Consider the following 14,298-nt stretch of genomic DNA (forward strand, 5'->3'; position numbering starts at 1 on the left):
CAAAAAACTACCAAAAGTATGTTTAAGTGTACACACAATTCAAAACCCAAAGTAAAAACCAAACCCAATATATATTTAACATGACAGATTCATAATATCCCAAACCGTATTGTCGTTTTATAATTTATTTTTAAATCTATAATAGGCGTTATAAAAAATCCTAAATAAATAAAAAAATATCAGAATAAAAACTTCTGCCCAGCAGATTAAAGGAATAAATTATAGTAAAACTAATCAGACAATTAAACCCTTAGGAATATAAACAGGATATCGTCACGGACGTACAAATAATAAATTAAAAGTTAAAAATTATTTCAACTAATAATAATTTACGGAGTGAATGTAAATTTTAAATTAGCCCAGTGATAAAGATATGAGTGCATAGATTATATCTTACTAATCAATCGGTGGCCAATGTGCATGTATCTAGGCGTGTAAACACAGATGACAGATAAAATTAAACATTTTTTGACAGGTGACATACTGAGACTCGAGATTCATAAACGTTTTGATATTTCATTCGAGTTTGTCGCATTAATTATTATAGGTTTTTTTTTTATCAGGACGTTTAGCTGTCATGATAAATGTTGCCACAGTGCTAAAATGGAATGACATATACCTAATTTGATAAGACAACTAATTTCTAGAGTGTAGGAACTTATGGCGATTTACTAAAGTTGTTACTGATCTTCCATGGCGTTCTTCAGTTCCATGGCCAGCTTGTATCCAAGCTCCGGGCGACGATCACGCCCCTCCACCATCGCTAGCACCTGTGGTTAATTTTTTTTTCAAATACATTTTATGTCAACTATATTGTACCAACGACTAATAATTCAAAATTGTTAATAAAGTTATACAGAGGTGAAAATATAGCTCCTAGGCTGTCAATAAATGAATGGTACATGAATATACAGACTACCTTGCCAATTTCGTCCGAAAATGCTCGTCCCATTGGAAATCTCTGGGAGAGACATAACCAACTATGAGCGTTTTACTACTGAAATACTGAAAGCATCCTCGGAGGTCGTCTTCCTTAAGAATTCTCGATCAAGATATCCAGTACAAAGGCACCATCGTTGGAGCAAATCCAATGTACGATATTTTAAAAATCTTAACGATGGATATACATTCTGAGGGAAAGGTAGGGTTAGTGGGATTCCTGCCCACTAAGACCATTTCGGTGGTCACCTTCGGTACTCCTACGGAACTTGCAGATGCCCTAAAGTACTATCCCAAGAAACATCCCCGAGAAAGCTGTGCCTCCCCATCTCCAACGTACCTGGTCGGACGTGACGATGACTCCATGGTTGTTGATGATGGTGGACTTCGTCTTCTCAATATCGGCAAGGTCCACGCCTCGACTGGCATCGTCTATCAGCACAGCACGGTAGCCTATGGCCAAAGCGTCAGCTATTGTTGCCCCTGAAACCACCACCATTTCTACTGTTAACAGCGGCAAGATATAGCCAATGGGAGTCTCAAATGGTAGCTTTAGAGTTAGCCATGCTTCCGTGGACAATTCGTTCCGTACTATCTCTATAATCAATTTTCGTATTAATTTTTTAAATTATATATGAAGGTGTGGGTAAGTCCTTCCATTAGGTGGACCTACGATATAGTAAAAGTCGCGGGGAATTACTAGATGCAGGCAGCGCAAAATCGATCATCTTGACGATTTTCGGGGGAGTCCCACGTCTATCGGTTGATATAATGTAGGTAAATAGATTTACTATCCAAACATTTTTATCGCATATTCTGGCCGTGTGTCATTCATTGCAAATTTATTCTGGTATTATTTAATGGCTTTTGTATTTACATGTAATATTCTATGCTTTGTCGACAATACTTAATAAATAAAAATCTCTCTTGTTAGTTATACGAGGGCCAAACTGAAAGTTTTTAGAACTGGCAACTTAAAAGCATTATATTAAAAAAATAAGTTTAAATTTTGAAAAGAGAACTCTTTACCAATAATATTCAGTATACATTTCATTCATTTGTCATTTGTTTTACGATTTGGCGGCAAATTGAAAATCTGTGCACGTCAGAATGAATTTAAGCCGAGAAAATTTTCGTGCAATGATTTTTTATGACTTTCGATGTCATATAAGTCAACAAGAAAGTTATGATAGACTTCGATTGGCTTTTCACGATGAAGCCCCATCTCGTGCCACAGTTTACAACTGGTTTAATGAATTCAAACGTGGTCGAACTAATCTCACCGATGATTTGCGTGAGGGACGGCCTTCTACAGCGACGACTGAAGACAATATCAGTGTTGTGCGGCGTATGATAGAGACTGACAAAAGAGTGACCTATCAGCAGATTCGGACAAGTCTAGGCATAGGTATGAGTCAAGTGCACAAAATCCTCCATGAACATTTAGCGGTCAGGAAGCTTTGTGCCCGCTGGATACCGCATAATTTGACCGAGGCTCAAAAACTCCGCCGTGTTGATTGGTGCCGAGAAATGATCCAAAAATTTAACGGAGGTGACCTAAATGCTGTGTTCGACATACTAACGGGTGACGAAAGCTGGATTTACTGTTATGATCCGGAAACCAAAAGACAGTCTGCTCAGTGGGTGTTTCCTTCCGAAGAGTTGCCAACTAAAGTGAAGAGAGGTCGAAGTGTTGGAAAAAAGATGGTGGCCTCGTTCTTCGGAAAGACAGGTCATTACGCGACAGTTGTCTTAGAGGATCAGAAAACGGTTAATGCAGAGTGGTACATTAACAACTGTTTGCCACTTGTCTTGGAAAAAGTTCGAGAGAAACGACCTCGCAGCAAGATCCTCCTTCATCACGACAATGCCTCGTCGCACACCGCCAAGCAAACGATCGACTATTTGGCGACCTCAGACGTGGAATTACTGGGTCACCCGCCGTATAGCCCCGACCTCGCACCCTGCGATTTTTATTTATTCCCGAAAATAAAAGAAAAACTTCGAGGAAAACATTTTATGGACGCCGAAGAAGCAGTGGCTGCGTTTCAAAACGCCGTCGAAGAGACCCCTAAGGCCGAGTGGGCAAGGTGCTTTTCTCAATGGTTCCATCGAATGCAGCGATGTATTGATGTAAATGGACGCTATTTTGAAAAGTTATAATAAAACTAATAACTTGCTAGAATGCTTAGTTTTTGATTTTCTAAGAACTTTCAGTTTGACCCTCGTATGATCTCGATACAAGCGTTGCTTTTATATGCGACTGGCCGATGCCAAAAGATACGCGAGGTAATATACAACTAGCGCCATTTACACCGTCAGAAGTATATTATAAACTTTGTAGTTTCGGCCGACGTTAACAGATGGCGCTAGACGTTCGTAAACTTTTGAGAGGCATGGCGCAGTAGAGTCGACATTAATAAAAAAAAACATACGTCACGAAAAATACGAAATTTGTTGAAGTTGGTTATGTCTTCTGCGATACATAGATCTCACCCAAACATCGCAACCATGACCAGTCTTGCGCTACATTCAGCGATTAACCTGTCTGCCTATGGACATATGTGCCCGAAATAAGTTAGGCTACATTATATAGTATTACCTTAAATATACAGTTTAAAATCGCTTGCTCTGGATGTACACACCACAGGACCATAAACAATAATATTTAATTAATCATTTAAAAAAAATTCGTTCCCGAGTCTGACAGGCGCTATGTTGCGGTAAAAGAAAGCTAAGATAGGGGTTGTATGATAGGTCCCCAATAGTGGGAACCCAAATACATACCAACACAGACGTCATAAGCAAGACCGCAGATGTAGATGTCGGTCGCACCGCGCATGCGCAGCTGGATGCTAAGGTTGGTATCAGTCAGCTTTTTGTTATCCCAGAACACGGAATACGAATCCACCTCGGAGTTGGTGCCCTTGTATACCTTCACAGCACCTTCCACCACCTAGAAGAATACGAGGTAAAAGAAATTCTTGTAGCATTTGGTATACACCAATACCTCGCTTGGCGTCGTTTCGTTTTGCGTTTTTTTCGAAGTTGCGTCGCTGCTTAATTAGCACAAATTTTCACTGTGCGTCGTTAGATTATCGAGGTTGCATTGTTTTGGGTTCGAATCTTTAATTTTTTTTTTTCCCAAAAGATGGCAACACTTTTGTTTCTAATAGCGTCATGCCATTAAAACTCGGGGATTCCCTTTCTAACTAAAAACAACGCAATTTGAATACAGTTTTAATTTCACTTTGTTTGCTAATTTTAGATTTCAGTTTCAATTACGTAGTGTTTTGTAATGCAGTGTGTTGTGCTTTTTTTTAAAAGAGAATAATAAAATGATATAAATTTTTACGTGTTGTTTTTACTTACAAAAAAGTAGAAATTTTTTCAATTTATTTATTGGCAGAGTTATATTATTTTTGTTTTTTAAATGTTTACTTTTGTTCAATTTTCTTTTAAAAGTAGTATTTTCGTAACCCTGGAACCTATCTTCGATCTTTACATGGTTCGCTATAGAAAATCTTAATTCACTTTGCGGCGTTTCAATTTGCGTCGTGTATTTTTGGAACGTAACCACTACGCAAAGTGAGGTATTAGTGTATTGACTGAGATCAAAAAGTCACCTTACTTTGTAATTTGTTTATAAATGTAAATTCTTCATTTGTTCAATCCGCGGCTAATAAAACGCAGTTTTGCCAATGTTTTTTTCAGTCTTTGAAACAGTAGGGGTAGTGTTTTTTTACAGGCTGGAAAAACCATCACCCCCATCACCAATCTGAAACAATTGCACAGCGTGTTCTGACCTTCAGATCCTTGTGCAGCTCCGCCCCCCAGGTGTCCTGAACACAGTGACGCGGCCATAGTCGCTGCTTCATTGGCGGCGGTCCCGCGAATACAACCGTGTCATACGCTTGCGCCTTATCAGCAGACACCTGTCCCAAAAAAAAAAATTAACACTATTACGAAGGCAGAAAACGTCAATATAGCTGTCACACACAAAATGTTTAAAAAAAGATCCAAGAAGTTTGTATAAATTATAGTTTTGTATTTGCAGAGGTTTTATAATGCAACTGGCTTGCAAGAAAATCGACAATGTCATCAATTTCAAACTTACAAATATCAAAATTATCACATACTAGAATGCTCGTTGACGACTATAAAATCTGAGTAAGAAAAGGACCAATATTTAGCCACTTCCGCACATGCTTGTGTCCGTGCTTATGTCCTTTTCTTACTTAGGATGGACTTCCGCGAGGTAACGCCTGATTCCATTAAATATAAAATCTGATACTGGGGGCATTCTCAATCAGTCTACATCCTAAATAGAAAGTGAAGAATATAAAGATTCATAGTAAAGAAAGCCGTAGAGAAATAGCTGCTATGGGCGGAATCGCTAACAGTTTCGCTGCCCAAACTCTAGAACATTAAAAGGCTTATTTTGGTAATCTACTTTTCCGTATCCCCAACGCATAAATTCAATTTTACAGGAGAAACAGAAAACCGAATTTCTCTAATAAATTCCATTATATTGAACTTGAAGGGTCATTTATATATCAAACCAAAGCTATTTTTTTCTGCATCCCTGTATATAATTTATTTTAATATATTTTATATCATCATATATCGACACCAGTAAGGTTGCAATAAGCTATTATTCAAGTGTACATCTCTGCCAACTTCAACGCAATAGTTCTTACAGTTTTTTCGAGACATTGGCTTAGTTTGCGATCGATTCTTTATAATAGATTATGGTAACAAGACATTACTTTAAATATATTTATAAAGAAGTACAAAAATAAACAGTAAGAAAGTGACTAATATATAGCTACTTCCGCTATGTAGCAGTAGTCGTGCAATGAAGTGCACCGCCCGCTGATGAATGCGCATACGGTAAACAGTGCGAATTACACAACTACCACCATTAATTCACTCAACACGTGTTTCACCCATATAAACACCGAGTGATTTGGCACTAATTGGTGTAACATTAGTCCTGACGATGCCCCGTGGAGGGGTGAAACACGTGTTGATTGATTTAACGGTGGCCGGGCTGGCGGGCGGTGCACTTCATTGCACGACTACTGCTACATAGCGGAAGTAGCTATATATTAATCCTTTTCTTACTTAGGATGGACTTCCGCTAAGTAACGCCTGAATCTATTATGATATTGCAATAAGAAAACAAATTTTGACAGCAGAGACAAACAAGTATAATAATAATAATAATGTAGTATTTGGAGAAATGTGAATCGTCAGAAATTTGAAGAAGTGTAAATGGGATATCATGTGAAGGATGTAAAAAAATGAAGCATACGAAACAAAAAAAAAATAATTTCGAAAGCAAAATCCCTAACATAGATTGAGGTAAGGACTCTTAAAAAAAATTACAATTATCACCTACTCTGGGAAATATGAAGTCTACCATTTTAAAATAATCATCGGTTGATGTGCTGGCTGTTTTAAAATTATCTCCTGGTTTATAGCATGAGAAGTGGTTCGTGTGAACCTCGGTACAGCTTCCACTTACCGGACTGGAGACATGCAGCTCGCGTAGATGCACGTTGTCTATGAATGAAACGTGGTCAGGCGGGTGCCAGTCCAGCGAGTAAAACACGGAGTCAAACGGAACACTCTCCAGCAATCTGTTGATAGGCTCCACCACCTACAACAAGAAACACTCTATAAATATTTACATATAACAAATGTGGGAGTCGTATATACACTGACGTGATGTCTGAATGAATAATAGGTGTAAGATTTTGTGGACGAGCGTAGCCGACGGGCGAACTTAGTGTGCCGAATTAGTGCAGCGAGCACATGCACGCACCGGTGACGCGGGCGCAGACCTTTTGTTACTTTTGTTTCTTTTATTTCTTTTGCGCCTTTGTTCTATTGCCCGCTTTCACTCGGTCGCAGACCACATTGCGCCCCAGAGTCCTACGACGAATGCACGTCCTTTTTGCTCGCACTCAAGCGCTAATAAAAATTTGTTCGTGTGTTAAATAAATTGATAAAGTGTTACAAATATATTTTAATAAGCTACTAACTCTTTACAAAACCTTAAGATTTAGAGATTCTATTTCCTAATTCATCATGTATGATGACTTAAATGTTCCATATGGAATACCCTCATTTGACCAAGTAGCCATAAACCTGCAGGAATAATGTCACACAAAAAATCCCACAATTGTTGCCGTCGTGTAACAACAAGTCAATTGTTATTGGCGCCGGTCAAGACCCACAGATTAACAAAAACAACTATATGGATGAAAAAAAGAAGTGGCAGACGCATACATGCAATGTTATCACGATGGTTAAGAACTATTCTATTATAAATCTACAGGGGGAGTATTTTTACTGCTGTTCAGGAGGCGTACTACGGATGTGCAGTGTATGAACAGTGTTCATTATGCGGTGGTAGCAATATCACGTCACACACGCGCGTGTATTGCACGGACGAGACTCAAGATGCGATCGCAAGATTCATCGATGCAGCGAATACGGCAACCGCCACACAACTGGCGCACAACCTGAGGATGCCAATATGGAGTAGGGATGAGGAACTGGTCGCACGAACCGTAAGGTTAATAACTGGACACCAATGATTTAAGAATCTAAGATTAAAATTAGGAAATAGTTTAAGAGATTTAGTAAAGACTGACATGAAGAACCATTGGCGATAAAAAAGAAAATTTAGAAATATTATATAATTGTAAAAACAATTTTCTCGGACATTCTAACCGAGTACAAACTCGAACTTACTAGAACCTTCTCCATAGTATAAATAGGTGTACTCCCCATGTCGACAGTTCAGTGTTGTTTTTCGAGTTATAAGACTAAGACTGACGACATAGTTAAATAAATAAAAAAAGTTTAATGACCCCCGTTTTTGGGGTCCTTTCGTTCACGTTCCTTGGATGGAACATGGTCTTTATTTTTCAATAAAAAAATCACTAAACATATTTATCACAATTAATTTTATAAATATTTATATTTTTACTCTCATCTTATATCCGTCTAAATATCACACGTTATTTACTCTTCTAACCATCACAGACTCTTGTATTCCTTCTCTTACTTTATCTCCTTTCATACATCGCCTTCTCTTATAAACACTACTCTTTAGTAGGGAGACCTAAGCTTTGAGTGTTGATTTTAAGATAATAAATGCGATTAAATTCGAACAACTTTGGAGCCCACTGTATACAAAGTCAAAGGTGCGGTGAAACCCTCCTCTTTTATAAAGGATGTTCATTTTATGGGTTGGGTGGTACCGCATGTATAAGGTTCCATTTGATTGACTACAATGTGAACGTGACGCGCCGATCGAATGACGGGTTCACGGGCGACTCAACGTACCGCAACCAATTTAGCTGTGTCGAAAAAAAAGGCATTAAATTTATTGCGTTTATATAGGGTCGGCCAAAAAATTTTGCAAATAGCAACTACGTGAAGATGTTGCGAGAGTTTTTGACACCACAGTTGCATGAATTTGAAGGATACAATAGCCAGACTTGGATGCAACAAGATGGTGCAACATGCCATACCTCAAACGTGACTTTACCAGTGGTCTTTGTTTCCTAACAAATTGATTTCTCGCAGATGTGATATCCCATGGCCTCCCAGAAGCCCGGACCTTACACCTTGCGATTTTTTCTTGTGCGGATATCTGAAGAGTCGAGTATACCTTAATAAACCGACGACCATATCCCAATTAAAAGAAAACATCCACAAGGAGACAGCCGCGATTCCTCGCAGCATGTGTCAACGAGTTTTCCAAAGTTTACGTAGTCGATTACAGGAGTGCCAACGGCGAGATGGAGCACATCTCGACGATGTAATTTTTAAAAAATAAATTTAATAAATGTTAATTACGGTAAATAAATCATAAACAAAATAGCATGTAGGAGTGGTCGTAGTACTGTAGTCTTGTTCTTCGGTAGCCTCTTGTTCGTCGGTTGTATCTTGTTCGTCGATTGCTTCTTAATCTTCAGTTGCTTCTTCCTCTGTTGACCGCACCTCCGCTAGCCCTTATAATGAGCGCGGAGACTCTCAACAGCGCGATGCAGATTTTCGTTGCGTCTACTGTGGCGCCATCTGTCATGCATCTGTTTCACTGCCGCCGCCGCCATGCGATTGACGGTTACGTGGGTAAGAGCTTGGTGTTTGAGTGGCGCGCGATATGCACGCCACAAGCATTTGTACTTTTATTTCTACACATGTTTCAAAAGTGCAAAAATTTATGGCCCACCCTATACAAATAAGCTTGGTATACATGTTTCATAAAATTATTAACTGTTTTTTGCACTGTATACACCTTCTAATATGCAACCTTAGCGGCTTCGACAACGAGGATATTTTTCCTGAACGTTCACGCAGGTATACTACGTACTACTCCAGGTACAGCTGGAGACAGTACTGTTCGAGATGTTCACAGAGCACGGGGGATTCCCGGAGTACCCTTATCGGTTTAATTATTATAGTAGAGAGGGTAATAAAAATTAACAAAACATATACAGGTGGATAGAAAAGAAATGGGAAAATAAATATTATATATCAAAAAATCTAATATAAAAATTCTCGTGTCACGGTTTTCGAACTTAAACTCTTCTGAAACAGCTCGACCGATTTTTACCAAATTTAATATGCGTATTCAGTAGGTCTGAGAATCGGCTACTATCTATTTTCCATACCCCTAAGTGATAAGGGTTGTTCACCCTTAAAATTAAAATTTTTTTTTGTTTTTATTTCTTTACGATACAGCAAACAAAAATACATACAACCCTAAATTTTTACCCCTCTACTATAAACCCTTATTTTTTATTTGTTAATTAATTTTTTTTGCAAAACAACGTTTGCGGGATCAGCTAGTATAATATAGAATATCAAAAAAAATTATATATATATAAATATATATAATATATATATATATATATATATAATATACATATACCAATTACAAAATTCAAAACACATATTAAATGTAATTTGACTTATTACATTTATTATTAAATAGACAAAATATTAAATGACAAGAATCCTTGGCAGTGGTGCCATATTATTTTGATTTCATTTAGGCCATGTCTGATAAAGTGTATATGTATGAATCTGTATTTTTACTCTGAGCTTCTTCCTTCTTCTTCTCCACAACTATAACACCATGCGAAGTTTAGTATCATCTTAAATAAAATACATTTTAAAAGAAGTTGTCGATCAATAAGAGTTCTGTTAAAAGTTCCAATCCATATGGTTCTTAAAGACTAAATGAGCCGCGAAAGGTATTATCTTCTCTTATAATATATATATAATATATTAAAAAAAAAACACAAAAGTCAAATATATAATTACGAAAACTGTCTTAGCATTGTAATCATGAAAACATGTGAACACATCCTTTGAACACATTTTTTTTTCGTGGTTCTGTTTTGGATTCTCGTGTCCACCCCTATTTTAGGAGGAAAATGGTCTCTATTTTTCAATATATTTTTCAGTTGCTTCATTATCATCTTCCATTCATCACATTTTCTTTCGATCTTATCACGCGTCTTTCATCACAATTTCTATCGTACTTTTATCATTCTTTATCTTCCTTTTATACATCACCTCTCTATTTTGTTGTTTAAAACATTTTTCATGTTTTTTATCTCTAATTCTATATTTGTGAACACATCCTTACAATACAAATGCTGATTATCAGTTTTCCATCTCAGAATAGAAGGAAAACCGCGTGACGTCATCCACGGGAAAGCCATATTAGATGTCACATCAAAGTTTAACTTCTAATAGAAAACGTTTCAAAATAAAAGTTATTTAACGGGAGAAATGTTCGCAGTTATCTAAACTGTTATTGATAATATATAAAACAGGTTTCGAAAATTCAATTCATACTAACGGAATATTAACTCAAATTATATTTTACCTAGGACAACACTAACAAATAAATTAGATAAAAATGTAATTAGAATAAAAACAACTAGAAATATACGAAATTTTAACAAAATACATTTTATCGGTATATTCGTGTCTAATATATATGAGTAAGAAAAGGATTAATATATAGCTAATTACTAAAATAAATTATATGTCAAAAATGCGAATTACACAACTGCCACCGTTAATTCACTCAACACGTGTTTCACCCCTCCACGGGGCATCCTCAGATGTTAGACCGACCAATGCCAAACACCTGCTGCTGGTGGCCGGTGCATTTCATTGCACGACTACTGCTACATAGCGGAAGTAGGTATATATTAGTCCTTTTCTTACTTAGGATGGACTTCCGCAATGTAACGCCTGAATCTATTATATATTTAACATATATGAGCAGTGGTTTCCTAGCGACAGGGCATATGTTCGTTAGAGGTGGAACACTCCCTGGGTAGGCGTTCTAATTTAGAGGAGAATATCCGGAAATAGAGAAACACCCTGTATCTGACTCACAGCCGACCTGATAGACAACATCTCACAAGTTAAGACGGTAAAGAGAAAGGTTGATTTGGCTCAGCCAAAATCATTTTGCATGATGTTTTGTTTCTCACACGCGTCAAGTCTTTGGCCCAGCTCTTCACGGGTCACGGGGGGTTCTCTGAGTATCTTCACAGGTTCAAGCTCAAGGGGGACCCCTCGTGCTTCTGTGAACCGGGCGTGGGCCAGACCGTAGTCCACCTTGTGGCCCACTGTCCGGCGTTCGGAAGACTGCGCGCAGATTCCGAATGCCAGACGAAGGGGAGAGAGAATGCTTCCTCAGCTACTGCAGGAAGGTGGTAATAAAAATAAAATGAACACTAAAATATAGAAATAAAAGGAATATAGTAGTACCAAAAATAGTGTAATAAATAGTATAATATAAGATGATAATTACAAAGAAAATACGTGTTAAATATTTGAACAATAAATAATGTTGCAAAATAAAATAGTAAGGAAACCTAGAATGTAGTGGTTGAGGATGGATGTATGGCTAATGGAATGAAAGAGAAAGACTGGGAAAATTGTAGAATGAAAGAAACAGTAAGACAGATAAGATGATATATGAAAGAGAAGAATGATAATAATAAAAAATATGATATAATAAATTACTAGAATTAAAAAGTCCCTGTCCCACACGAGATAGGGGAACGAGAGGTCCCCAACAGCGGGGACCATTAAAAAAAAAGTCTTTGAACGATGTACCAAAAACTCGATTTATATAGTTACGCAACCATAGTATTAACCTTATTTAATTACGTACGACTTCTTGTTATTCAGCAAACTCAAAAGGCTAATGCTGGAAGGCAGTTTTTTCATGATTGAGGTGATAAAAACCGAATCGAAGGTCTTAAAGGCTATACCTAAAAAAGACTATTCCGACTTTTTCGAGGACTGGAAAAAGCGTTGGGAAATATGTTTTATTAAACGGCGATTACTTTGAAGGAGATGAAATTGATTTGTAAGAATAAATATAGAATACACTTTTTGATCATAGTATTGTAATTTATATTGGAACCCTTAGAACTTTAAGAATCCTTCAAAGATGCCATTATGAGGGCAACTTGATTCTAGTTTCAATCAAATTGGACTCCGTTGGCACTTGTGTATAAAATCCACTTGGAAGTGGATAATAAGTAAATGCATACGAAATTGCTCTTTGTTCGACACGTGAATTCATAAAAACAAGCGTCATATACGCTTTGTTACATTGTGTGCAGATTTCTAAGAAGGCGGTACGGCCACGAAAAACGCGATAAATTCAATAACCATTCACATGCCATTGTATACTATCTTGGCGTTTATTGTTTGTACTACTAGTGATCTAGAAGTTTCGACCGCCAAAAATATCTTGATCATCGATTCTGATTTGCGAGATGGCCAAGCAGGATGCCAAAGTTATGCACACCAAGATTTGCCGCTAACAAATGAAGATAGGTGTCACTAAAAAGTTGTTGTAATAGGTTGGGGAAAAACTTCATTCGCATTTTATATAAAAACTCCAAAGTATGTTTATTGTTGTTACAAAATACAAACTATTCTTTCTAATAATTAACGCACACATGCATACATGCTATCTCTCTCTCACACATATATACACACGCAGAGACACAAATATGCGCGTGCGCACTCGCATACAGGTCCTTGCACATCATACGCACACACAGAGATACAAACACGAGCGCGCGCTCGATCACACTGAAACATACGCACTCAGAGATATTTTCTCTTTTACACACACACACACTCAGCGAGTAAGAGAAAGAGAGAGAGATAGATAGACAGTGACACGAGAAAGTAACGCTACAGTCACAGGAGCGCAAAAGTATCGCGACGGTTACGCACAATAGTAAGGCAAAAGTCACTTTGTCGGCAGTTTTTATAATTAAATTACTAAAATATGGCCAGTTTTTGGGTCACAGGAATTGTTTTTAGTTAATCGTTTATTCATATCCTTTGTTTATTATCTCACTGTTCTAATATCGATCTTCGTATCTCATTCGTTCTTATTTTATCCGTCATAACATCTTTCATTCTTATCCATTCATTCCTTGCATATCGTTTAACTTATCTCCTGGATTGTTACTTTATAGTTTTCGCTTCATGTATATATTTACTTATTTTTTTACATTCTAATTTCTTGTTTTAATTTATGTCTGTAACACTGCATTATCACACATTTTAATAATTACATTTTCTTACACTTTTGTTTTTAAATTTTTACTGCTTCTATTCCCTTTAGCTTTTATTACGATCTTCTGGGAGAAATCAAAGAAGGTCTGGCTTTCTTCTTTGTTTACCTATGAAGCGATATTACCTTCTATTCTTTCTTGCAACCAATTCATATACGAAAGGAGATGGTTGAAAGAATGACAAGAATGCTGAAGGAGTGAAAGATACGATGAATAAAAGAAAAGAAAAAGAATGAAAGATATTGAGAGAGAAGAAAGAAGAAATATGTAAATAAATATCCATTTCTGTTCCTATTAAAAAAAAATCCGAAGTTGCAAAATCAGGGCTATGTTTGGCGGATACATTATCATCTATAACTTTATAATAAAATTTATTTATTTTATTGTCATGTGTTTTTATGATCACACATCTAGATTTACTGTTTCTAGACACTAACATAATATCTGAATTTTACGACTAATTGTATCTCAAAGTGAATATATTTCATACCTAATGTATTATCTCTAACAGTGTGTTGGTCAAAATCGTTTCGTATTGTCTTAAATCTGACAGTATTTTTATTGACATTATTTACTATTTCTATATTATAAACTGTCGCCATGGAATAAACTTGTAATCGCAAAAATATAATTTCACAGGAAAAACAAAAAACCGAATTTCTCTAATAACTTCAATTATATTCAACCTACAAGGGCTATT

At 36.8% G+C, this 14,298-nt stretch overlaps 1 protein-coding gene across 1 annotated transcript in view; it reads right to left on the minus strand.

Annotated features, from left to right (window-relative positions):
• Positions 1–206: 206 nt before the first annotated feature.
• Naam (Nicotinamide amidase) overlaps positions 207–14,298 on the minus strand; it is a 43,435-nt gene continuing 29,343 nt past the window's right edge. The window contains exons 4-8 of the mRNA XM_068763617.1: positions 6,470–6,604; positions 4,746–4,874; positions 3,727–3,895; positions 1,280–1,422; positions 207–770 (exon numbers count right to left, since the gene is read on the minus strand). Coding sequence (XP_068619718.1) covers positions 681–770; positions 1,280–1,422; positions 3,727–3,895; positions 4,746–4,874; positions 6,470–6,604 — 666 coding nt within the window. The 3' untranslated portion in view covers positions 207–680. The remainder of the gene's footprint in view (positions 771–1,279; positions 1,423–3,726; positions 3,896–4,745; positions 4,875–6,469; positions 6,605–14,298) is intronic.

The sequence above is a fragment of the Battus philenor genome, unplaced genomic scaffold (assembly GCF_028537555.1).
Source record: "Battus philenor isolate CCGP_79_NKW_IND1 unplaced genomic scaffold, ilBatPhil1.0.hap1 SCAF_18, whole genome shotgun sequence".
Taxonomy (NCBI): Eukaryota; Metazoa; Arthropoda; class Insecta; order Lepidoptera; family Papilionidae; genus Battus; species Battus philenor.